Source organism: Xenopus laevis, chromosome 5S (genome assembly GCF_017654675.1).
Source record: "Xenopus laevis strain J_2021 chromosome 5S, Xenopus_laevis_v10.1, whole genome shotgun sequence".
NCBI classification, from domain to species: Eukaryota; Metazoa; Chordata; class Amphibia; order Anura; family Pipidae; genus Xenopus; species Xenopus laevis.
The window spans coordinates 119098327-119125111 of record NC_054380.1 but is presented as its reverse complement, the minus strand read 5'-3'; the positions used below and the strand labels follow the sequence as shown (position 1 = coordinate 119125111).

Genomic DNA, 26785 nt, shown 5'->3' with positions numbered 1-26785 from the left:
GAAAAAGAAAGGATGATATAGAGAGTGATGAGGACAGATACTCATACAAACAATTCATTCTTTCACTCTATATTCACCAGGGAGGATCCATCAACATTACACATGTAATGCCATGATCAGGTACACCTCAAAATAAATGTTTGACTAACATAAAAATATGTAAAGGAATAATTAGGTGAGGCTGGAATAAATCATGCATGTCATTATCAATATTCATTGTAATGTTGCAAAGCATATAAGATCAACTGTTGCATTTATACAGTTGATATTGTGATGTTTTGTTGAGAGATGTTGGTCTAATAGTGGTGGCTCAACAATTTAAAAAGGGATTTTGAAAATATCAACACGGTAAGTCTGACTTCTATAGGGATGTTGAAGGTTTATTAAGTGTTTTTATTTATGTTTGCATTCTCAAAATACTTTCAAGGTGTCCTGGTTGTCTCTTTAAAGGATTAAGTAAGGTGTTGGGCAGGAAAAGGCAATCAAAGCAGCATCCCATATAGTATTTTTGCTATTTGAGACAAAGCGTTACATGGAAAATGAAGGGCAAAATTATTAAAATTATTTAAATGTTCATATTTCTCAATGGTATACACACATAATCATTCATTCATACAGTATATTTTATCATTTTTTATTTTCATTTTTATTAAATCACAGTCTGTTCTGTTTATTTGTGTTTTCTGTTTTATTTGTTTATTTGTGATTTGGAAGAAAACATAGAAAAGTAGGAGACTTTCCTACTGTTTTATTGGCTAAATTAGAAGATTAGAAGATACATATATAGATCTTAGATTTAGTTTAACACTTTAATGCCTGTTAAAACACTGCAATCATTTTTATATATATGCATTCTTCTAACAGTAGGTAAGATAGAAGAGCCTTAGGGCTCATGCACATACGTAGCAGAAATGTCTAGGGAAATGGTCTCTGCAGGCTGCTCTCTACACCTTGCACTGGATTAAAAGTTGAAAGAAGCAGAGTGCAGTGCTGTCAAGAGTAGGGGAATTCTTGACTTTGTGGTTGCCAAAAGCCAGTGGTAAGTTTAGGTATATCTAGCCTCTTGCATCACCCAGTGCTCCCAAGCCTGCTTTATGAAAGACTTGCCTACAATGTAGTGTCTCATGCAAACACTTGTTGAGCTTACTCTCAATGCAGTGCTGCATTCAACGCAAGGGGCAGCTCTAACTGCTCCTTGTATACTGGAACCAATGGAGCAATGAAACTAGTAAACAGGATCAAGTTGATTTGTAAGTTGCCCATTGCATAGTAAAGCAATCATCACCTATTTGTGTAATGTTTAGAGATATATGCGTGATGTGTAAAAATGGTATTTCTTTCTAAATAAAACTGGTAAACCAAAACTTTTTACCAAGCTTAGTTGAGTGGCCACATTATTTTATTAAGACTTTCGTTTAGTCTAGATATTTAGTGCCTTGACTATTTTATGGAATTTCTGCAACTTTTGGAAGCACTTATTCTATCAAAATGTTCCTAATAAATGACCCATTTCTTCTGAATAAAATAAATTTGACTGCTTTTTTCATAAGGTGGCCTTTGCTCCTACTTGACAGTTGAAGTATTATTTTCTAGACAATACTATCAGCCACAGCTGAGTGTAAGATCAACTTTTGTGACATATAGTAAAAATCATCATTTATATAGCCCGGAGATATTTACGTTTCTGTCCAGTTGTGACTGCTGTTATGAAAGACTGTGTGACTCGAACGTTTCTGTCCAGTCACGTTTCTGTCCGGTTGTGCCTGCTGTAATGGAACAATGTTTGTGAGACTCAAACATTGTTCTCGGGAAATGAGGGGGCAGATTTTTCAAGGGTCGAAGTGAATTCGAGGGAATTTTCGAAGTAAAAAAATTAGAAATGCAAAGTAATTTTTTGGATACTTCGACCATCGAATAGGATACTACGACTTTGACTTCGAATTCAATTAGAAGTAAAATTGTTCAAATATTCGACCATTCGATAATCAAAGTACTGTCTCTTTAAAAAAACTTCAACGCCAATACTTCGCCAAATTAAACCTGCCAAAGGGCTATGTTAGCCTATGGGGACTTCTAGAGCATTTTTCTACGTTTTTGGAAGTCGAAGTAAAATTGTTCGATCGATCGCTGAAATCCTTCTAATCGAACAATTCGAAGTATTTCAGCGATAGATCGAACGATTTTACTTCAACCGCAGGATACCCAAATTCGATGAAAAAAACGTTGATTTCGATATTCAAAGTATTTCAATTCGATGGTCGAATTTCAAAGTATTTTTAACTTCGAAATTCGACCCTTGATAAATCTGCCCCGAGGTGTAGTAAGATTGACGGTTTGACATATATTGCACAATTTACCATATGTATGGATATTTGTAATGGAAATTCCATGAAACTCAATTGTGAGTATGTTGCCAATCTGGAAGCATGAGTTTAAGGGGCAAATTGACCAAGGGTCGAATATCGAGGATTAATTAACCCTTGATATTCGACTGGGAATTAAAATCCTTCGACTTTGAATATCGAAGTCGAAGGATTTTTGCGCAAATAGTTCAATCGAAGGAATAATTGTTCGATCGAACGATTCGAAGGATTTTAATCCAACGATCGAAGGATTATCCTTCAACCAAAAAAACATAGCCAAGCCTATGGGGACCTTCCCCATAGGCTAACATTGGGTTCGGTAGCTTTTAGGTGGCGAACTAGGGGGTCAAAGTTTTTTCTTAAAGAGACAGTACTTCGACTATCGAATGGTCGAATAGTCGAACGATTTTTAGTTCGAATCCTTCGATTCAAAGTCGAAGTCGAAGGTCGAAGTAGCCCATTCGATGGTCAAAGTAGCCCAAAAAACACTTCGAAATTCAAAGTTTTTTTACTTCGAATCCTTCACTCGATCTTGGTGAATGGGCCCCTTTAAGACTTAAAGCAGAAAATTGCAACACCAAGAAGCATCAATGATATCAAGAAAAGCCTGCTGCTTTCTTAGCAGAGCATAGATTGATACAAGAGGTCATCTTTACTCAACTCATTATCAATATATGTAAGACATTGAGACATTTTGTGCCTTAAGCTACCAAAAAAATATCCTCCCATTTAAACAAAAACATGGACTGTTCGTCCATATATTTAAGTCATTTCTGGTCTGGCCAGTCCTACACAACTTTTAACTGATTCATTGAGAATTCTACTGCTTCATTATACATTTTACACAGGGACTAAGTTTTACCTGCAACTTACTTGCTTTCAAGGCTAAATTTTTTTAAACCATTAAGGGGCGCACCCCCGCTATGGTTTAAAAATTATTGATGAGCGCAACTTTCCCTTGTTTGTTACAGAGCATGGGCAGGAAGTAGTAATGGTTCAGATCAATTGATGGTTGATAAACAAGAGTAGTTTGCTTCATGACAGTTAGAAAGCCTGGTAAGGGGAAGAGGAAAAGATGGCAAGCTTATATTTGTGCATTGCCTGTTTGTACAAGGATGATGGGAGTATAAACTCAGGCATGACAGTTAGTGATGGGTGAATTTGTCGCGAAACGCATTAAAGTCAATAGGCGTCAAAATTATTTTGATGCACGTCAATTTCGACGTCCGCAACAATTTTTATATGTATCCAAATGCATTCAAGTCAATGGGCGTCCAAATAATTTTAACGTGCGTCAATTTTTATTCTATTCTGATGCATGCGCAAAGTTTTTTGATGCAGGGGATTTTTTGTTGGTGAATTTTCACCTGCGGCAAAACGTGGAAATTTGCCGCAAATTTGCGCCTGACAAATTTATTCGTCCATCACTAATGACAGTCCTAAATGGGACTGCTCTCCCTTACAGAAAGAAAACCAGTGCCTCTCTAGTAGGGGGAAAGACCTCAGTCCAGATCTAGGAATAATGTGGTTATAGGGGAGTTAATTATGAGAAGTCAGATAGAATAAATTCTAAACATGATTGCTACATGTGATCAGTTTATTGTCTCACTGGTGCCAGGGTTTGGCTTGGGGGGACAAATTATTGAATGGGACTGGGCATGAGTCAGCTGTCTTTGTACGTATTGGTGCTGATAACAGAGTTAGAGAACCTTAAAGTATTAGGTTTGCCTGAAGTCTTGATCAAATGAAAAAAGTTTTGGATTCATAGACTGATTTGCTTGGGGTACAACAATTTTACACATTATAGATTGAACCTCAATAGAGGGGAGGCCCAAGGGAAAAATAGCAATAAAGCTGGAAAACTAAACTAGACATGAAGGGAAGGTTTAAAGTATTGTAAGTACACAACAAATGTGCAGGGGTTGAAAAATATGAATACTAAGGAGAGCTTGCAATCTCAATACAAGTATCAATTCCTATACATTTCTAACAAATATGTGAAAATTTTGTAATCTTTATTGTCTGCACATACTTGGAGCTTTGTCAGGCAAAAGGCCTTGTTTGTACAGAGAATTACAATATAATTGGTACTGGGCTGTACATTTAGATGTGAGGAGGTTACATAATATTTGAATTGGGCATTAAAGAAATTATAATGGCTCACTCTAGTGATGGTGTGGGCATATTGCCATGCTACATTGCTCTAACATGCCAACAACAAAATTTAAACTCCTCTACTGAACATATGCCAGTAAAATAACTTTCCCTCAAATAAAAATGAATGGCCTGTCATTTCTGGGAGATTCCTGGGAGTTATTGAAGACAAAAATTATATAAACCAACTGTGTCCTTTCCATAGTATTCATAGGTGATAATCTGGGGACATTGGAAATAAATGGCAGGGTGGCTCTGATGGAAAAGTGATTAATTCAAATGAAATATAGTCAGTGCAATGCCTTGTTAGCTGGTTTTTCTAGAAACGCCCCTGATGACCTTTACCTGAATCAGTAAAAAGGCCTGAAGGCCAAGTAGATTGGTATTTTGTTAAGATGCATTTTGGCTATTTATAATACCAGCCTGAAGGTAAGATGTAGTAACTCTGTAGTAATTTACCTCATCTTGCCTTCAACACCTCTTAGCTGCCCTACATATTCTTTAGAAGAAAGAAGTATCTATTATGGAATCCCTTATCTAGACAAAAGATATTTTTAAAAGTTTTTCTCACTCGATTGCATCAGGATATATGGAAAATTATGGAATTGGATTAGGAGATAAGAGTTTCTCATCTAATTGAATCTGGCTCCCATAAAACAGTAATAACATAATAATTAATATCATAAAATTTATTTTGGACAATAAATTGCTGGTAAGGAAGCATGTTTTTTTGGACACGTAACATGGACGAAAAAAATTAGCGTTAAATTACAAAATAGTAAAAAAAAGTGCAAACATTATCCATTAAAACAATCTATATTTTAACAATGTGGCAATCAAGAACTGTGTACCCTGTATATCTGCACTAAGGTTAAATATCATTTTTATTTTAAAGGAACAGTAACACTAAAAAATGTTAAGTAAGGAAAATATAATGTACTGGTTGCACTGCAACTGGTACAACTGGTGTGTTTGCTTTAGATACTCTACTATAGGTGATATAAACAAGCTATTATATAGCCATGGGGATAGCCATACAAAGCTGAAAAATGAGAAAAGGCACAGGATACACAGCAGATAACAGATAAGCTTTATAGTATACAATAGGAATCTTCAGAACATATCTGTTATCTACTAGGTATCCTGTGCTTGATAATAATAATGCATACACTTTTCCCTATAATATTCTTAAGTAATGAAAATGCCTATAATTGGATGATTGAATGTTTCCATCAAAAACTTTCCACTAATTAGCAACTTTGTCTATTTACAGACCGATCACATTTTAAAACAATGTCAAAAGGCTTCAGATTTTGTATCATACTCCTTATATCGATGGCCTGTGGATTCTTCTATAGAAAGTCCGGCATACAACCCTCTACTCCGGCATACAACCCTCTACCAGGAAGCAAAAACTCCAGTTCCAGCAGTACTTACCTGGCTACAAATGTCAGTTTCTCTCCCATCAGCTCAATGGATGTTCTAAAAAAGGGAAATGGTATTATATTTATTGAGACAACTGACAGAATGAAGCCACCATCTTTGGTATTATGTGCTATTGAATCTGCAGCCCGTGTGTACAAGGATAGGTCTGTTGTGTTCTTTATGAAGGGTTTACCAGACATAAACACAATGGAGGATGAACTTAAAGCACGCAATCATTTCCCTACCCTTTCATCTTTTGATAATGTCTACTTTTTTCCTTTGCAAATGGAAAAAGTATTCAGTGACACACCACTCATGCCATGGTATAAAAAGGTAAGTTGAGCAAGTATTTATAGCTACAAAACAGAAGCAAACCTCAATGCCAGTGTATTGTTTGAAACCCCATAAATATTGTAGTGGTATGATAATCTATGGAAGGGTTACTGGCTCTTATAGAAGGAAATACTAGGCAAATTGAATGAAGGCAAGCTGCAGTTGGCAATATAGGGGTATAGTTATCAAAGAGTGAAGTTAGAGTCCTCTAGAGTGAAATACCGCCACTCTGCATTAATTTCTATGGGATTTTGAAAGGCGTATTTATCAAAGGATGAACTTTCACTTTCACCCATTGATAAATACTCTTTGGAGAGTGGTGAAATTTCTCTCTAGAGCACTGTGGAGAACTTCACTCTTTGATAAATATACCCATAGAATGCAAGAATTCTGCAGCAAAAAGTTGAAAGTGTTTATGCTATAACACATATGCACACTCTAAACACATAACACACTTTATAACTTTATAAAAGCTTTATAAAATTTTAGTGGTTTAAACTGACTTTCTCGAAAACCATGAATGCCATGAAAGTTATGAAAAGAACAGAAAATATAAAAAGTATGTTTAAAAAAAAAATGAACGATGCACTATACCAAAGATTGCAGTTTTTCAGACAATTACTAGAGAAAAAAAAATCTGAAAATCTCTAAAAGTCTGAATGATTAAAGAAAAGGTCCAAAAGGATCAGAGCAAATCCCATTAACTTCTATAGGACTTCAACTGCTTTTACTTGGAAAGGTTTTGTATAATAGTTTTTCATGGTTTTTAAATGTAATAAATCTTCTAGAAAATAATTATTTAGAGAAAAAATACAATTTGTGAAAAAATTTAATTTTAGTCTTTGGTGTTAACATCTAGTAAATCTGCTTTTCTTGTGTGTATTTCTAGGAAATTACCCTAAGTAGTATGTCACCTGCTTTAGATTTTGCTAGTGAAAACTCATTGCCTTTACTGCCCATTAGCTGTTACCTAAAGCAATGTTTCCTTTCTGCCTGCTGTAGTCTCTATGCAGTCTGGGGCACCAAGGGACATTAGTCAATATTTGTGAAGTTCTCAGCCTTCTAATAAGGAACTTTTATCTTAGGACTTGGGGGCCGATCTATTAACAATCAAATTGCTATTTTTTTACACAAATTTAAAAAAAAATCCATGGTTTCATGTATTTCTAAATAGCTCAAAAAAAAAAATCGTAATTCGTAAAGGGAAAAATATCTCAAAAACCTTTAACACCAAGCTTCGCCAAGCTACAATGGTCGAGGTATTATAGTCAATGGAAGTTGCGCTGATCTTGTTGGACCATTTTTAATAATATCGGACTCTTAGAGGATTTCAGATTCTTTTTCTTGGAATTGTCCAAAAAACACACATTTTTAGAGCTTTTCAAGGTATTCATATTTTTTACCGAATAATTCAGTGGTTTTTGTTGTTAGCACTTTTTACATTCATATCTTTTAATAAATTCAATGACAATCGAGGTTTTCCAATCCAAATCCAACATTTACCAAATAAACCTCCATGACTGCATTGAAATATAAGATAGAAAGAAAGTACTAGATGTAGTAATTCATAGTTACTAGCATGTAACATCTACTGATTTTCTGAAAGCAAACATCTGATGGGTGTCAGATTTGTCAGTGTCTTATTAACATTTAGGAAACTTGGAAACCTTTTGCATCATATGAAAATTCAATATGCTGGGTGGAGCTGTAATAGTAAGACCTATGGCAGGCATTTTGAAATGTATTCAACAGTTGAACGTGTTATTGTTTACCACTTCTATCACCAGCAATTATGGAAAATTCTCTGCTTAGTGCTCCATCCATATTGGCATTTTGACTGTAATTATTTCTGCATGAGCTGGTGGTCTAAATATGTGCCTTTAACAAAAAAGAATAGTGACTGGACCTTGTATGAGCAGGATATGGAACCCAGATTAAGATCCAAAAAAAAGTTTATCTTGTAAATGCAGTTTCTCTCTTGAGAATGTTAAAGGAGTGAATTGAACTTCACCAAAAAAAATTTATAACACAAGTATGCATAGCAACAAGATGTGTTTTAGCAAACAATTAGTAAGGCTCTTGCTCTTCATTATAAGTATTGGTTCCCTTATCCAGAAACCCATTTTCTAGAATGCTTTAAATTATTGGATGGCAGTGCCTTAAATAAATTATTCCCTTTTTTTTCTGTAATAATAAAACAGTAGCTTGCACTTGATGATAACTAAGCTGCATTAAACCATATTGGTAGCAGAACAGTTCTATTAGGTTTATTCAATGTTTAAATGATTTCAGCAGACTACGGGGGTTATTTATTAAAGTTTGAATGCCAAAAAAGAAAATAAGAAAATAAAAAACTAAAATATTTCGAGATTTATTATACCCCCAAGGATGGAAAAGTCTCAATCTGAATATCTGGCATATCAGAGTTACCGAGGTTGTATGGGAGAGGTCCCTATCCTATTTGGAAGTTCCTGTGCTCTGCTCTGGAATTAGCCCGAAAACCCAACTATTTTAGACTTTTCGGACAAAAATCCCAAAAATTCGGGCTTTTCGGGAAAAAGATTAGTAATTCGGGAAAAAAAATCTAGATTTTTACTAGATTTTATCGAGTTTTACCCGGATCCAATCAAATTGTGCTTTTTAAATAATAAATAAGGTCAAATCGTGGTTTCTAGTTTGGTAGGACTTTTTTAAACAACATTATCAGAAATATCGGATTTTGATAAATAAGGCCCTAAATGTATGGCGATCCACATTAAGGGAAAATTCCTTATTCAGAAAACCCCAGGTTTCAAACATAGATCCCATACTGGTATTAGGGAATAAGATCTGGTTGATAACTGCTTGAACTATCTTGAAAATTAAAATTTAATACAAGCATCCTCATACTGAAGTAAGAATCTTTCTAAATACAATCAATTAAAAATTCTACATTGTTTTTGAAATTATCAAGTTTATATTTACTATTCCTCTTTCATCATCTATTTCTCTTCATTCTGTCTTCATGCAGTTGGATGTCAGATGAATGATCCAAAATATCTTATAGGAAGAGCTCCCTTTCCTAGCAGATGTATTAGAGCTCATTCAAATAACTGATTCCAGTACAAACAAAATCTAACAAAATAACTGCCTTTTGCACAAATCCTGCATGTAGAGAGACATGATGTCTGTTGATTTAATAGAGTGAGCTCTAATACATCTTCTATGCAAAAGGAGCCCCCTATAAGATATATTGGATCATTAATCTGACACACAGCTCCTGAATGAAGAAAGAATGAGGAGAAACAGATGCTGAGAGAGGAATACTGAAGAATAGAAAAGTGAAGAAAAACGGTAAGGGATTTTTAATTGATTGCATTTAGAAAGTTTCATATTTATGTGATTATGACCACCAATCCCAAGTGCAATCTTTTTATTGCTTTGGTTTTATTGACTTTTTAGTGATTTTAATGCATTTTGTATTTGGCCCATACGGGGTTAATTCACCAGCTAATGCACTAGAGCATGGGTTACATGTGAATCTAACACTTCAGTTTAGGGACTTCGCTATATGGAAGATTAGGGGGCACATTTACTTAGCTCGAATGAAGGAATAGAATAAAAAATACTTCGAATTTCGAAGTATTTTTTTATGTTTTAAAAGTGTACGAGTAGTCAATGGGAGTTGTTCTAGGCAAAATTAAAATGTTTTTTCGATTTGAGTTTTTTTAACCTCTGAAAATGATGAGGAGAATATAAATTTGATGCATTCGAGTTTCTCTTAATCTGATTACATTTTTAAATTCAAATTTTTAAGAAATAAGAAAACATTCGAGTTCTGTAAAACAAGTTTATTTGAATGAAATAAAAATTTCTAAAAATCAAAAAAAAATTTTTTAATTCAAATAACTAAGCCTTTTCAATTTTAGCTTAGATTTAAGTATTCAATAAATCAAAAGGGTCTTTGTCATTGATTTAGGAAGCAACATTTTAAGTAGGATTTCTTTTTTTAAAGATAAGCACTCACATAACCTTAGTTGAGCAATTCGAAACATTTTATTTCACAGCCCTGACCTGTTTTGTGCTTTTCCACATGTAGCCATTGCAATATTTTAAACACATGATTATATGAGTCATAGATATATTCTTAGGTAATAATTTACATACATGCTTATAATTACCAAAGTTTACTTTACAAAAAAATCAAGCATTTTCCACAAAACATAAATGTTTTTAGATTTATTTGTAAATGTTTTTAGATTTGTTTGTCATTTGCTCTTCTCTTCATTGGTTGCCTGACTTCTGTAGCAGAAATCATCGGTTGAATAATAAGTGATGTTATTTAGCCAGACCTTAGTACTGGCTTTTAGCCTTTAGGTCTCATTTTTATCGATCTTTTGACCTCTGTAATCATAAAGAAATAGACATAGATTTTTTAAATATAGACTAACAAGGCATAGCATCTATTTAGCACCTACAATTATAAAATGACATTTTGCCAAGTGCTCACAGAACATAGTGTACTGGCAAACCTCATTGATTCATGGTCAAAAAAAAAATCAGGGCACTTATAATTAACCTTGCTAATTAAATAGTAATTTTGTGTAATACCGCACTTAAATACAGCTGGAGTTACTCTTTTAAGCTTCACAAACATATGAGGTGTTATGTGTATCACCCCATAAAAAACATGAAGCAAAAGTACATTTAAAAAATATTATTCAGTTTTGCTATTTTTTTATTGCTGTTCTACTTTCACCTTCACACATACTAACATTATTATCCATTTATTGCATATATAAATAATGTTGTAATAAGACCTCAGACATATTCATTTTAACCACCACCTAATAGTTAACACGTCCAAGTTTATAATTTATGTTCTACAATAAATGAGTTTAAGGTGTGGTTGCCTAAGGAATGATCTACATTTAATTTATACAGTATTTTCCATTACTGGCAATTTTCCTAATTTAAGTTGTGGTTATGTTTTCAGCTTATAAACAATCTCACATCTTTGCTATGTCATGTGAAGAGGAATAATGAAACTGTGTTACGGCAGTTTCTAAAAAGGCAGACTCTTCACCTGTTTTTCAGGTTAACCAGAAAATAATGGTGTAAAATCCAGGAAAATGCCAAATCAGAGAAATAAAACTGTAAAATAAGTAAAAACTCAAAATTGGGGAATGTAAAAATTGAGGTCTTGCTTTAGCCTCCATAGAAATAGATATCTGTTGGGGGGCGTGGCTTGCCGCCGAGAGTAATGGCCGCATGTTAAGGGAGCTCTGAACGGCTGCCGTCAGTTGAGGCCTGATACGCACCGTATATCATGGGGAAATCTGGCAAAACGAGAGCGGAGAAGGAGCAGACACCAATGCGGAGGCAAACATCGGCACAACAGGATTTAGCCCCGCTATTTGTAAAGAAAAAGCCGGACCGCGCGGCTTCCAAAATGGCGCCGATGGCAGAGAGGGATACCACTGAACCAGAGTGTGATGCGGAAGAGGAGACAAATATCCGCTCTTACCTGGCTCTCCCATCTCGATCGGAGCTTAAATCCATGCTCCAGGAGGTCACAGCTTCACTGAAGGAGGAGCTGCAGCAAATAAAACGTGACATGGTAAGCATTGTGTCCCGTACTGATGACATTGAGACTAACCAAAACAAACTGCTCCATAATGAAAAACTTTTCCATACCCAGTTGACTGCTCAAGCTCGCATCATTACTGACATGCAGAGACAATTGGAAGATAATGAGAATAGGAGCAGGCGCAATACTATAAGGGTTCGAGGCCTCCCTGAATCTGTACTCTCAGATGAGATCCAACCTGCTCTATTACAAATTTTTAACAACATCTTATCAAGGGATGCAGGAGCGGACATTGCTATAGAAAGGGCCCATAGGGTCCTGAAACCGAAGGATGCCCCATTAAATGCCCCACTGGATGTGTTGTGCTGCCTAAATAGTTTCAAACTTAAAGAGGACATCATCCAAAAGGCGAAAGATGTCAGCAGTTTGACTTATGAGGAAAACGCAATAAAACTGTTCCAAGATGTGTCCCGTTCTACATTAATGAAACGAAAAGCTCTACGACCACTCACAGATGTTCTCAGAGAAAAGAGTATTGCCTATAGATGGGGGTTTCCATTTGCCTTGATGGTCTCGAAAGATGGCGCTCAAACTGCTCTTCGAGTCCCAGAGGATACCCCTCACTTCTTGAGAAAGTTGCAACTTCCTCAAATACACCTTCCGGGTTGGTCCACAGAAACCACGCGGGCCCAGGCACCAGATTTTGAGTTGGAGGGAAGATGGTCATCCCAACGTACCCCCAGACAGACCCCGAGGACACAGAGGAACATGTCTTCTAGGGAGAGATTTGCTTCCCCGACTGCACCTCCTCGCTGAGAGAGGGTTTCTCTTTGTTTACGGTCTCTACCCCTCTCCGGAGTCATGTCGATAGAACACTGTTATTGATATCGCTTTCTTCATTGGACCTACGAGGACATTTCTATGGGTCACCTGGTTGATAAGTTTATGTTTTATTCTCTCTTTTTGATATTATTGAAATGTTTTGGTTTGCATGATTACCTGCCTTAAATTCCCCCCCCCTTTTTCAACATTTAGGCTGTCTGGCCTGCCGACGGTCAGACATACCACATGTTTTCTTAACAGTCTAGCCTAGTATCCTCTCGACTGACAATCTCTCCCCCCAAGTTATGATGGCCAACAGCATTGATAACCAGATTTGGGCTGTTTTCTTTCCCACCTCTGGTTCTGCCAGTTGGGAACGGTTTGTTCCCCCTATTTTTCACCCGTTTTCTTCTCCCCCCCCTTCTGTCCTACCTTCCGGGATAACGGTAATAGTGAGTAATACATTTAGCTCTATTTTTTTTTGGACCATGTGTACATTTGGTAATCTTGATCCAACAACTTATGTCTTCTAACATGGAATGTAAAATTATTAGTTACAATGTTAACGGTATGAACGAGCCCATTAAACGTTCACAAATTTTACATGACTGTGAAAGATTAGGAGCTCAGATTGCTTTGATCCAAGAAACCCACTTTAAGGACAATAAAGTCCCTCAGTTTTCCTCCAAATACTATACTAGAATGTTTACTAGCAATAATCCGGTGAAAAAAAGCACAGGTGTGATGACGCTGATCCACAAGGATCTGCCGTTTGTACTCACTGATCAGAAAAAAGACTCTGAAGGCAGATACTTGTTGTTAAAGGGTAAGGTGGCTAACTCAACAATCACAGTAGCCAATGTTTATGCCCCCAACTCAGATCAGGTACACTTTTTATGCCATTTTCTCTCCACCTTATCTTCATTTGCTGAAGGTATTATCTATTTGGGAGGTGATTTAAATGTTCCACTCAATCCATTATCTGATACATCCAACAAAAAATGTCACATTTCCTATAAGGGCCTTAAAAAGGTGAAGAAAGCTTTAATGGACCTACAATTAGTGGATGTCTGGAGGTGCCTTAATGCTCACAGTATAGATTTTTCTCATTACTCAAAAACATATTCTTGCTACTCCAGGATTGATTATATCTTTATATCCCATAAATGGCTCCAGTTCTGTCAGGCTGCCAATATCGCTCAGGGTACTCTTTCTGACCATTCGCCAGTAGTAGTACAAATGACTATCCCAAATACCACTAAAATGGCGTTTAATTGGAGATTCAATAGTACAATGCTATTAAATGACAACACAAAGACACAAATACGATCTATGGTAGAGAACTTCTTTTTGGATAATGATGTTCCGGGAACAAACCCTGCTATATTGTGGGAAACTCATAAGTGCATGCTGAGGGGTCATCTCATAGCATTATGTGCGAAAATTAAGAAGGAAAGAGAGAAAACTATCCATACGTTATTGAAAGAGATCGCTATATTAGAACAATCTCACAAACAAACCATTGCTATAGGCACGATGAAAGCATTAGAAGGTAAAAGGCTACTTCTGAAATCTACCCTAGACCATTATTCCTACAGGGCCTATCTTAGATGTAAGCAAAGGACATATGATTTGGGAGATAAGAGCACTAAACATTTTGCCAATATTTTAAAGAGATTGGAACCAAGCACCTTTATCTCTTCCATTAAAGGGAAAGACCAAAAACATACTTTTCGACTCACCAGATAGCTCAGTGCTTCCATCCGTTTTACCAGTCCCTCTACAAATTAAATGACTCGGCTCCATCCACCTCTTTACAGTCTGAAATAGAGAAATTTATACAGGAGGCTAATCTTCCAAAGTTAACGCAACACCAATGTCAACGTATTTATGCACCCTTTACTGTTGCAGAAATAGAGGAGACTTTAAAATCCATTCCGACGAATAAAAGCCCAGGCCCGGATGGTTACAATTCATTATACTACAAAGTATTCTCTGCAGAATTACTCCCCTATATGCATAGGTATTGCAACACGATAGACAGTGGTAGTCAATTCCCAACTCAAGCTAAGGAAGCCCACATAACAGTGATACATAAACAAGGGAAAGACCCACAGAGTTGCGGGAGTTATAGGCCTATTTCTCTCATTAATGTAGACCTAAAAATATACGCTAAAATTATAGCTAATAGGCGTAAGACAGTGTTAACGCACATGATACACCCAGATCAATCGGGTTTCGTCCCGAAAAGGGAGGGAAAGGACAACACTTATAAAATATTCTCCCTCATCCATTATGCCAAAATGAAACAGATCTCTTCCATACTCTTAACGACTGACGCCGAAAAGGCATTTGATAGGATTTTCTGGGAGTTTCTATATCAGACATTAAGAGGATTTGGATTCAGTGTTACTACAATTAATAGAATATTTGCTTTATACTCAGAACCCACTGCCAGAGTCTGCATCAATGGCACCCTCTCTCCCACGATTAGCATTCATAATGGCACGAGACAAGGATGCCCTCTCTCCCCTGTGTTATTTGTTATGGTCATGGAAACTATGTTGGCTAATATAAGAAACAACAATGATATCTCAGGGCTGGTTGAGGGAACTACTGAACATAAAATGGCTGCTTTTGCAGAAGATCTTATGTTATTTATAACTAGGCCTGTGATTTCTCTCCCAAATCTTATGATTTTACTTTCTCGGTTTGGGAAACTTTCAAATTTTAAAGTAAATGCCAGCAAATCGGAAGCTCTGAATATCAACTTACCCAGCCCCTGTAAGACACTAATTGAACACAATTTTCCCTTTCACTGGCCCACGGTTGGAATAAAATACCTGGGTGTGCAGATAACTTCAGATCTTTCTTTACTGTACCAGACTAATTTCCCTCCTTTACTTACCAAACTAACCAAACAGATACATTCCTGGAAGACATTAGGACTTACCTGGTTTGGAAAAATCCAGGCTATCAAAATGTCTATCATGCTGCAAATCTTGTACCACTTCCAAACCTTACCGATAAAAATACCCAAACAATTTTTTTCTAAATTAAGAGGGCTGTTTAATAAATTTATTTGGGACAATAAGACTCCAACAACCTCTTCTACTCAACCCTGATTTTCCCCCTAGTTTGGATCCTAAAGCATTCGGTAGATGGGGCTTGCTTGGTGATAGGGAAACCAAGTTAACGGATTTTTGCAGAGACGGTAGGATTGTCTCCCTAGCTTCAATACAGAGAATATGGGGTAAGCACCCTAGGGACCAATGGTGCTATACGCAACTACACCATTACTTAGATACTCTAGGCATACAATCAACAGATGACCACCCTACTACGTGGGAAAGCTTATTAGAGACTAACAAACTCCCAACTCGTCCACTCTCACTCTCGTACAAGATACTGCAGCAGGGCAAAACCTTAATCCAACCTAACCATTTTGATTCCTGGGAAAAGGAACTGGAGGTTGTACTATCTCAGCCGGTGAGAAGACGTATATTAGTGAGGTTGCATAGATCTTCCAGGGCAATCAGGGTCCGTGAGATGCTGTACAAGCTTACTACCCGATGGTACCACGTACCGACGAAATTGCATAGGATTTTCCCAGGTACCTCTAAGTTATGTTGGAGGTGTAATTCAGACTCAGGCTCTTTTAAACACATTTGGTTTACCTGCCCCTCCATCACCTCCTTCTGGGAAACAGTATGTTCAACAATTCATATCATTACGGGGACAAATTTGCATCACCTAGAAATACCCCTCATGCTGTTTTGTATTGATCTGCACAATCAAACCTGGCTGACCGATAAGCTCTCTCGATATCTAGTGCAAGCAGCATTAGCTTTGATCCCTAAAAACTGGAAATCGCTGAATTCCCCTTCAGTAGTAGAATGGCTGAACTTATAAGAAGAAACCAGGAAATTGGAGGAAATAACGAGCCTACTTAATAATACCACAGACCACTATAAAAAGGTATGGGAGCCCTGGGTGACACATTTGGGGAGTACTGGATAAGGAGTTCCCGAATAGTCTAATGTTGGAATATTCAGTGGCTTGTCTTGTAGAGTCCTACATGTACTGTACACTTTGGTTTATATAAGATCTACTGTTCTCATTTTATGTGTACTACGTTCACTCGGTCCTAACATTGAGATGTTACTTGCTATTTACCCTGTACTGATTGTATTGGATATGTCAACAATGATTTACCCTTCCCTTGTCCCCCCCCCTTTTTCTTCTTTCTGTATCCTTTCTCCCTCACTTTTTGAAAATCAATAAACAAAGGTTTGCAAAAAAAAAGAAATAGATATCTGTTCATAAGGCTTTCTCTCTGTAAATAAAGAATAATTGTCTTATGAGAAAGACAGTCCTTTTAATCATTATAGCTCCTTTCCACAGATTTTAAAATGTTGTTTTAGACCCACAAACCAACAAAAATAATGTACTTGAATTTTATATATATATATATATATATATATATATATATATATATATATATATATATATATATATATATATATATATATATATATATATATATATATATATATTATCCCACAGTGCCAGCACTCAAATCGTGATGTTGCCAGTGGTGCATGATCAAGGATGCATACACAGAGTAAGCAGGATCAGCACTCACTGTATTGTAGATGAAGAAAATTTGCTTTTTATTATCTATATATATATGGATGGATCCACAGACTTAACACCTTAAAGGAAAACTATACCCCCCAAACAATGTAGGTCTCTATAAAAAGATATTGCATAAAACAGCTCATTTGTAAACCCAGCTTCATGCAAATAAATATAATAATATACTTTTCTAGTAGTATGTGCCATTGGGTAATCATAAATAGAAAATTGCCATTTTAAAAAACAAGAGCCGCCCCCTGGGATCGTAGGATTCACTGTACTCTCAAACATACCAACAAACCATACATGTTAGGTCACATGAGCCAATTAACAGACAGAGTTGTGTATTTTGCTTCCACACTTCTTCCTGTTACAGTTTGGGGCCGATTCACCAAGGGTCGAATATCGAGGGTTAATTAACCCTCGATATTCGACTGGGAATTAAAATCCTTCGACTTCGAATATCGAAGTCGAAGGATTTAGCACAGATAGTACGATCGAACGATCGAAGGATTATTCCTTCGATCAAACGATTAAATCCTTCGAATCGTTCGATTCGAAATATTTTAATCCACTGATCGAAGGAATATCCAAAAAAACTTAGGAAAGCCTATGGGGACCTTCCCCATAGGCTAACATTGAGTTCGGTAGGTTTTAGATGGCGAACTAGGGGGTCGAAGTTTTTTTTAAAGAGACAGTACTTCGATTATCGAATGGTCGAATAGTCGAACGATTTTTAGTTCGAATCCTTCGATACGAAGTCGAAGTCGTAGTCGAAGGTTGAAGTAGCCCATTCGATGGTCGAAGTAGCCCAAAAAACACTTCGAAATTCGAAGTTTTTTTACTTCGAATCCTTCACTCGAAGTTAGTGAATCGGCCCCCTAGAGTTGAAGTATTTCTGGTCAGGTGAACTCTGAGACAGCACAGAGACCATCACGAAATGGTGGCTCAAGGCACGAGATGTAAAAGGGCAATATTTACTTAAATATATATTCCAGTTTGTAAGATTCTTTAATATGCCACTTAATATGATATGAACTATCTGTTGCTTAAGTGTTCATTTTGGGGGTATAGTTTTCCTTTAACCCCGCATGGACTTAATGAACTAATATCCTATGCTCCGTTCATTTACAAGTAATTTATGAGTAACTTCTCAGTCACTAGTTGAAATTTTGTCAGACCTTCCTGTTATGTTCACAGACAATCCTCTCAATAGGCGCAGTAACTGGTGATGGGCGAATTTACCACAAAATTCGCCAAACAGCAAAAAATTTGCGAAAAGCATTGAAGTCAATGCATGTCAAAATAATTTTGACGCGACCATCAATTTTGATGCAAACGTAAATTTTTTGATGCAGCGGATGTTTCGTGGGCGAATGGAGCCCGCAATTAATTAATTTGCATGCGGCGAAATGCGGAAATTCACTGCAAAAACTTTTGGTTTCTGTTGGTTATTGCTCCTGGGCAAACTTAGCATCTTCTATTAAATGGGGGATAGGCTAAACATGAAGAGGCACATTTATCAAAGGTCGAATTTCGATTTTCAATTTTTGAATTAGATTTTACTCAAAATTCGATTGGGGGTTATTTATTAAAAAAAATTAATAACTCGGAAAACTCTGACTAATTTTACCAATCCGAAAACTTGAAAATATCAAGAAGGCTACAAACATCTCCAAATTGGTCACCAGACCTCTCCCATTGACTTATACAAGAATTCAGGTGGTGTTAGGTGAATTCTTAAAGGGCTAGAGTATGATAAATCTTGAAAATCTAATTCAAATTTTTTAAAAAAACTCGAATCGAGTTTGGATAATTCCCTAGTCGAATCTCACAGTTTTGACCATAAGGGTAGAACTACATGGGCGACTTCAGAGCGTTTCCGGCGTGTCATGCTGGATAAACGCTGCAACACCATGCACATTGCTATTTCTTACCTTATTCTCCGTCTCATATGATTTGATGCCCGCATTTTGGCGCAGCGCGTCGGATCCACTGAAAACACACCAAAGTCACATGTAGTTCTAACCTAAAAAAAACGAAAATTCTAATTCGAATTTTCAATTCGACCCCTAATAAATCTGCCCTAAATACATCAGTTCTTAGACAGGTCAGCTAAGAGGAGGCAAATAGAAAGATTTGTGTTCATCATTATCTGGAAAGGGTTACTAAAGTTCAGGCAGGCTAATGAATTTATTAATTAGGGGTCAAATAGCATAAATAGCGAAAGACTATATTAATGTAATTTTTATGGAATATGGTAGGGACTAATACCAATGGCATATGGGAAATTTAAAAAAACTATAGGTACAACCTCCTTTCTCAAGTGCTCTCATACGTGTAATCCAACACACAGGTATATCAAGGTACGGGGTTGGAATACTCCTCCCCTCTAATTAAGTAACATCACTAAGTGCATCCAATTATTAGGGATGCACCGAATTCAGGATTTGGTTCGGGATTTGACCAGGATTCGGCCTTTTTCAGCAGGATTCGGCTCAGCCGAACCGAATCTGAATCCTAATTTGCATATGCAAATTAGGGGTGAGGAGGGAAATCGCGTGACTTTTCAGCACAAAACAAGGAAGTAAAAATGTTTTCCCCTTCCCACCCATAATTTGCATATGCAAATTAGGGTTCGGATTCGGATCGGTATTCGGCCAAATCTTTTACAAAGGATTCGGGGGTTCGGCCGAATCCAAAATAGTGGATTCGGTGCATCCCTACCAATTATATATCATTATACAAAAATGTTGCAGTGTATTATACATTATATTGTATCTAAGTTGGGTAACAACTTGTGATGGATATTCTTTTGTAATTTGAATTAATAGTGACTTAATATGTCCCCAAGTCGGGATGTTTTTAGTTAATCAATGTTATTTTTATTTCATAGTCACACGATGAAACATACTAATTTTCCAACAGTAATATGGACATAATCTTCAAAAAAAGTCACCATTGAACACTGTTTCTCACCATTTGTCACTATTCAGGTATTGTGATACAATAATGATACAATATAATGTATAATAAACTGCAACATTTTTGTATAATGATATATAATTGGAGGAGTGTTCCACCCCCCGTACCTTGATACACCTGTGTGTTGGACTACACGTATGAGAGCGGAGGTCGTACCTCTGAAACGTCGTGTGGAGATCTCAAATAAACCACTGAATTTGTAGCACAAATGCTGAAGTGTGTGCCATCTGATCTTTTATTTTTCACATGGAATATTGAAACCCATTTATGCAGCAAGGTTTCCAGATAGAGCACCACAACATTCAAATCGCAGTCTTTTGAACTATTGTATATTGCATCTCTGCAATGAACCCTAATAATCTTAGGAGTCTATTTATTATGTTGTGTAAAACAAAATTAGTCTGGTGTAAAAACGTTGTATAAAATAAATAGTGAACTTGTGTGATATTCTACACCACGCGAACACCAGATTTTTTGCCATTATTTTACACTTCTTCAGACTTCTACTGGAAAGTATTAACTATTGTTGAGGTCTTCAAAACCTCTGTTGTGCAGGCTATATGGAAGCAAAAACAGTCTTTGAAACCTTTATAAAAATGCTTAAATTTCACTTGATTATACAAGAAATAAATACTTTAGATGAGGAGACTGGTCCTGGAGGTTGTTATCCAGCATGGTAGAAAATTTGTCACAACACAAGCCTGTTCTAAGACTAAGGAACCCAATCACATAACGACACTCATGAGAAATTAAGAAAACCTTCCACAATTTTTATATTATATTCTGGAACTGAAGACCTACAAGTACAGGTCTATGATTTCTTAGACACAGCTAAACTGACTCAATACATAGAGCTATTGAATTCACTCACTGAAGCATCAAATCTATAAAATCTTTGCCTCTTGGCAAGGCTCGTGGCCCAGACAGATTCACAAGCGAATATTACAAGATTCTTCCGGCATACCATGGCCTTATACTGAAAGACCTAATGTATATAATAACATTTTCCCAAATGCATAACATCCCCTGGGTTTACCGAAGCCTATATAATCCTCATCCTAAAAACTGATAGAGATTGCAATTTTTCTTCCTTTCCCATTGCCCTACCCTACTGTGGATTTAAAACTTTTAACAAAAATAATGGTGAATAGGCTACAGTCAATGTTGCCATCTATTCTCACTTCCCATGAATTTCAATTTACAAATGGCATTGCTGGTGTTATGGCAACTTTTTGGAACAAAAAGTATCAAGTTTATTAAAACTATAAGATTATTTAAATTATAGCAATCACAAAATAGAGCTGGATACAACTGGATATTAGTAAATACAACTTGGCTGCATTGATTTTGGTCCTGATGGATGATTGTGATGCACAGTTCATAATTTTTATCCATCCAGTCTATTTTTTACATTAACATAACCAGTAATTGGCAGATAATTGCATAGATAATCCTCTGATCTGTACAGTTTGGCAAACATTGCACATTGTACAAAAACAATTGGATATAAAAAGTCACCACTCCCTTTTTTCCCCTAATATGAAATGAAGGATTCCAGGAAGTTCATGATATACACCCTTATGAGTGTGTATTATGCGATATTACAGATCTCACAGATGACACAAAGAAAAAATACTTAACGTTTGCACAGGCTAAACTAAAATACCTGATACTTTCTAGTAACTTACTTGCCTTTCTCCAGGCACAAAGTTACATGAGCAAAATTTTGGTTGAAGAATCCCATAAATGCATAAATAAATTGCCCCCACCTCTTAGAAAGAGCTATATCAGTAGCCTATACATAATAAATATATAAATATACAAATAATGGACCTAATAAATAACTTCTTAATTTCCCTCAACTACAAATACCAAATGCCCTTAAAATGATACTAACACTAAAAAACTACTAAATATTAATGGGTAAAAGTTACCTATAGGTCATGTTGATCTTTTTTTTTGTAAGTACCGTATATACCCGAGTATAAGCCGAGTTTTTCAGCATCCAAAATGTACTGAAAAAGTCTACCTCGGCTTATACTCGGGTCAGCGGGCAGTAGCTGAGATTGCAGTCACTTTTAATAATTCCTATATCAACAGTTCACTTGGGGAGAGACTGCAATATCCCACAATGCCTTCTGTTGGTTTTATGAAAGAATAACAGTGCGCCCTCTGTTGGTTATATGAAAGAATAACAGTGACTGCAATATCACACAGCGCCATCTGTTGGTTATATCAAAGAATAACAGTAACTGCAATATCACACAGCGCCATCTGTTGGTTATATCAAAGAATAACAGTAATTGCAATATCACACAGCGCCATCTGTTGGTTATATCAAAGAATAACAGTGACTGCAATATCACACAGCGCCATCTGTTGGTTATACAAAAGATTAACAGTGATCGCAATATCACACAGCACTCTCTGCACAATTCTCTGTCACCATCAACTTTGCAAAGAAGTCCGGTTGATCGCTGGGGGAGTCTCTTTGGCAGAAGGTGCGCTGCTGGGAGACAGGGCTGTAGTTGTGTCTAGGCTTATACTAGAGTCAATAAGTTTTCCCAGTTTTCGTAGGTAAAATTAGGTACCTCGGCTTATACTCAGATCGGCTCATACTCGAGTATATACGGTAAGTATCAATTCACGAAATGGCGAAAAATTCAAGAAACTCAAATTTTGACGCTCGTGTCAATTTTGACAACGTTAAAGTCAATGGGTGTCCGAATAATGTTGACGCTCGACGGCCATACAAATATGGCAGCCCTCCCAATGCGCCTTTTAAACCATTTGAATTTTGCGCCATTGCGCAATGATGCAATCACGCCAGCGTGATTGTGCACAGAAAACCTGGAATGTGCGCCGCGCCTGCCCTAAGGCAGTGTATTGCAGGACACCAGAGCAGCAACACAACGCAGAGGCCAGAGGCGCGGCGGTGAGTGGGCCTTCATAAAATAAAATAGAGTTGTTATTTTGCCCTATACATGTGCCCACTGTATAGTTTAGGTGCCATATGTTGGGAAAGGTAGGGGGGAAGGAGAGTACCCTCAAAAAAATACTAATAGACTGTTCCTCAGTAGAAGCACAAGGGGTGTGTATAAATAGTTATTACAATATTTTATTTAAAATGCCATATTTGATTTGACTTTGGAAAAAAAAGATTTTTTTAAATATTGGACTGTTTCTTAAATTAACAAAATGTTTTTGGTCTTCATAAATTAATGGTTTATAACTATAAAAAAAATATAGACTGAGGAAAAAAAATAAGCACCACGTGCCTAAATTCCTACTCTTTTTGTATACTTATTAACTAAATTATTTATTTTTATTTTGTAGTAGTTTGTAGGACTTTGCTTTAATAGTAAATTATGTTGGCAATTTATTTACCAGGACCTCGTTACAAAGCAAAACTCAGAGAAAAATCACCAATTTTTTGGAATTTATTAAACCCTGAGGATGGAAAAGTCTGAATCAGAAAATGTGGCATCTCAGACCTGTCGAGGTTGCATATAAGTTAATGGGAGAAGTCCCAATGTTTTTTTTATGTGCGCTGGGATTTGTGCAATACCCCAAAGTTTTCTGAGTTTTCGGGAAAAAATTTGAGTTTTTGGATGAAAAATCCGAAAAAAACCGTGAAAAACGGATGAGAAATCAGATTTTTTTCCCTGCAAAGCAAATTTCAGGAAAATGTAGTAATAAATAAGCGTAAAAAACCTGAGCAGATTTGATTGGAGTTTGTAGCAGAAAATATTGAGATAAATTCGAACTTTGATTAATAACCCCCTAGGGCTTCCAAAGCCACACATGGTTAAAAGTTTTTATACCTTTTACAGAGCATTTACTATAAAAAAAAAGGGGGTACTCAGATTTTCCTTAAATGGCCAAGACACTCTTTCCATCTGAGCAGGTGCAAGCATTTTTGGAAAACATGTTGCTCAAGATAATGGTTTCCTGAGCCCAACTATCGCAAGCCTTGTGGTCTATCTCCACCGACTGTAGACAGGAAGTATGTGCAGTTCTGTAGCTACAGTCCTACCTCGTGTCCTAACTGATGTTAGCCCTTTGACCTCTGGTAGCAGGGCCTTGATATTATATGAGCACAATTTTGTATTACTTTATAGGACCATCATTTATCCTCCATCACACATCTAGCTTAGGTCAGTCTCTGCATATTAGTGAAATGTTGGTGTAATTGACATTTTATATTATTAGTCCCTTTATACAGACTATTACCGTCACAGATAGGCGGTTCTCTTCACTTCATATAGGCAACAAAACCCTTACCTATTTATATAAGAAGAAATATTTAAAGACAGTTCCTTCCGTGCTATGGATTTGAAAATGTTTTAAGATACACAGACTGAGCTGGTTAATTATGTGAAATTTATGTTAATGAAAATATTGTACCATCAATTTTGTGTATGTAAATGTTGGTTAACTATTTTTCAAAAAATGTCTAAACTTTATGAAAATTATTCATTATAGTGTAATGTCCTCTCTCCCTTTGTCTTGGTATTTCCTTTGCAGGACATACAAGACAATATAAATTTGAGTTATGATAGAAGTATAAAAGGTTATTACTACTGGGTATTTGGCCAGTGTGTAGAGTGTAGATTTGAGGGTACCCAGACTTTTAAATGTATATTGAAAAACGTAATCATTAACGTTATTCGTTAACGTTCAAATAAATTCGACATTTTCATTATTACCTTTGAAAGAACATATTGTTTCACTCTTTTTGTCTTAAAATCTTACAGAGGCTACAGAATGCAAAATACTTATTTTAAGATTAATTCAATATTTGTAGGGCTATAACTTTTTCTATATTGCTGTGACATAAATTATCTGAGCATTTGCTAAAAATGTTTTTGGTTAAAATAATGTAATTTCTATGCTTACACTCAATACTGTTATTATTCTCTTCATATGTAGGTAAATCCTAAATTCGAAAGATATTGGACTCATGTAAGTTCAGATGGATGCAGGTTAGCCCTCATTTGGAAACATGGTGGCATTTATATGGATTCTGACATTATATCAATGCGGCCCATCCCAGATGTGAACTTTCTTGCAGCTGAATCCCCTCAGTATTCAAGTAATGGTGTTTTTGGATTAATGACTCACCACATTTTTTCCTGGAAAAGCATGGAAAACTTTGTGCAGAATTATAATGGAGCAATCTGGGGGCATCAGGGTCCACAACTTTTTACCCGCATTCTAAATCAGTTTTGTGTCATTCCTCAATTTAAATCTACAGAGGATGTTAAATGTGGAAACATTTCTTTTTTACATCCTCAGAGGTTCTATCCTATTCCATATCCAGCCTGGAGAAGATATTATGAAGTCTGGCAAAATGTGCAAACTTTCAATGATTCTTATGCCTTGCATCTGTGGAATTTTTTAAATCAAAAAAAGAAAAGTATGGTTCCTGGAAGTAACACACTGATAGAACATCTATACAAACAGTATTGTCCCACAACCTATGGTGCTCTTGAAAGGAATCAGTCAATTTATGGTTAGTTATTTATTAAAACATATTTACTATATACAGTAAGTAAAGATGGAAACCTGTGACCTGTTGAACTTGCCCTGTTCTGTGACGACAACCATTTGATGAAAATGTTCATGCCTGCATGAAGGAATTCCAAGACTACCATCTAGCATTGTGTCTGACTCCCAGAAAGCTTCTAAAGTTTACTGCCCAACAATGGGACTCACAGCTCTGCCTTATGTGACAGTTGAAATCTCATTTTGTTCTATGAAGGCAGTGTTATGTGTGTAGCATGAGGCATGTGAATGCCTTCTGTTTTCAGAGGGATTTACACTGCATGTCTTACATTGTGAATAGTGATGGGCGAATTTGTGCTGTTTCGCTTCGCTGAAAAGTTCGAGAATTTCTAGCAAAATTCGCGATACTTCGAAAAATTCAAGAAATTCGGGAAACAGCAAAAAAATCATGAAAAAATCATGAAACTCAAAAATTGACGCCAGAGTAAATTTTGCCGCTCGCGTAAATTTTGGCGCTAGCTTTAAACGCAATGGGCGTCTGAATATTGTTGGCGCGCGGCGATTTTGATACAAGCAACTTTTCAGATGTGCATCCAAAATATTTTGACGCTGGCAAATTTTCACAGGAGATTCGCAACTTTATTCACCAGTGGCGAAATGTGGAAATTCGCATCGAATTTATTCGCCCATCACTGAGGGGGGCTTTGAGGGAAAATATTCCGGGTGCAGCAACTGCTTGATACAGACACGTTCCTATGATTTTTATAGGAATGTGTTAGTATTGCTTTAAACAAATAAAGCATCTTTTTGAGGCTAATAATTGAGAAAACACTTTATTCTTATTTTAATAGATAGGTATCTCAAGGGAATTTTTATGAAGTATTCGTGCAAAATCCTGGGAAAATCTAAATTCCAACTTTTATGTTTATTACTTGTTTATTATTTAAAAGTGAGGTGTTGAATGTATTATTTTTTACTCACTTAGGGA

General features: G+C 36.3%; 1 protein-coding gene across 1 annotated transcript; it reads left to right on the top strand.

Moving 5' to 3' along the window:
• Positions 1-261: 261 nt before the first annotated feature.
• LOC108717485 (alpha-1,4-N-acetylglucosaminyltransferase) lies at positions 262-26441 on the top strand. The gene is made up of 3 exons (XM_041565009.1): positions 262-348; positions 5791-6275; positions 25222-26441. The coding sequence occupies exons 2-3, from the start codon at positions 5811-5813 to the stop codon at positions 25807-25809; spliced, it is 1053 nt and encodes a 350-aa protein (XP_041420943.1). The 5' UTR covers positions 262-348; positions 5791-5810; the 3' UTR covers positions 25810-26441.
• Positions 26442-26785: the final 344 nt, after the last annotated feature.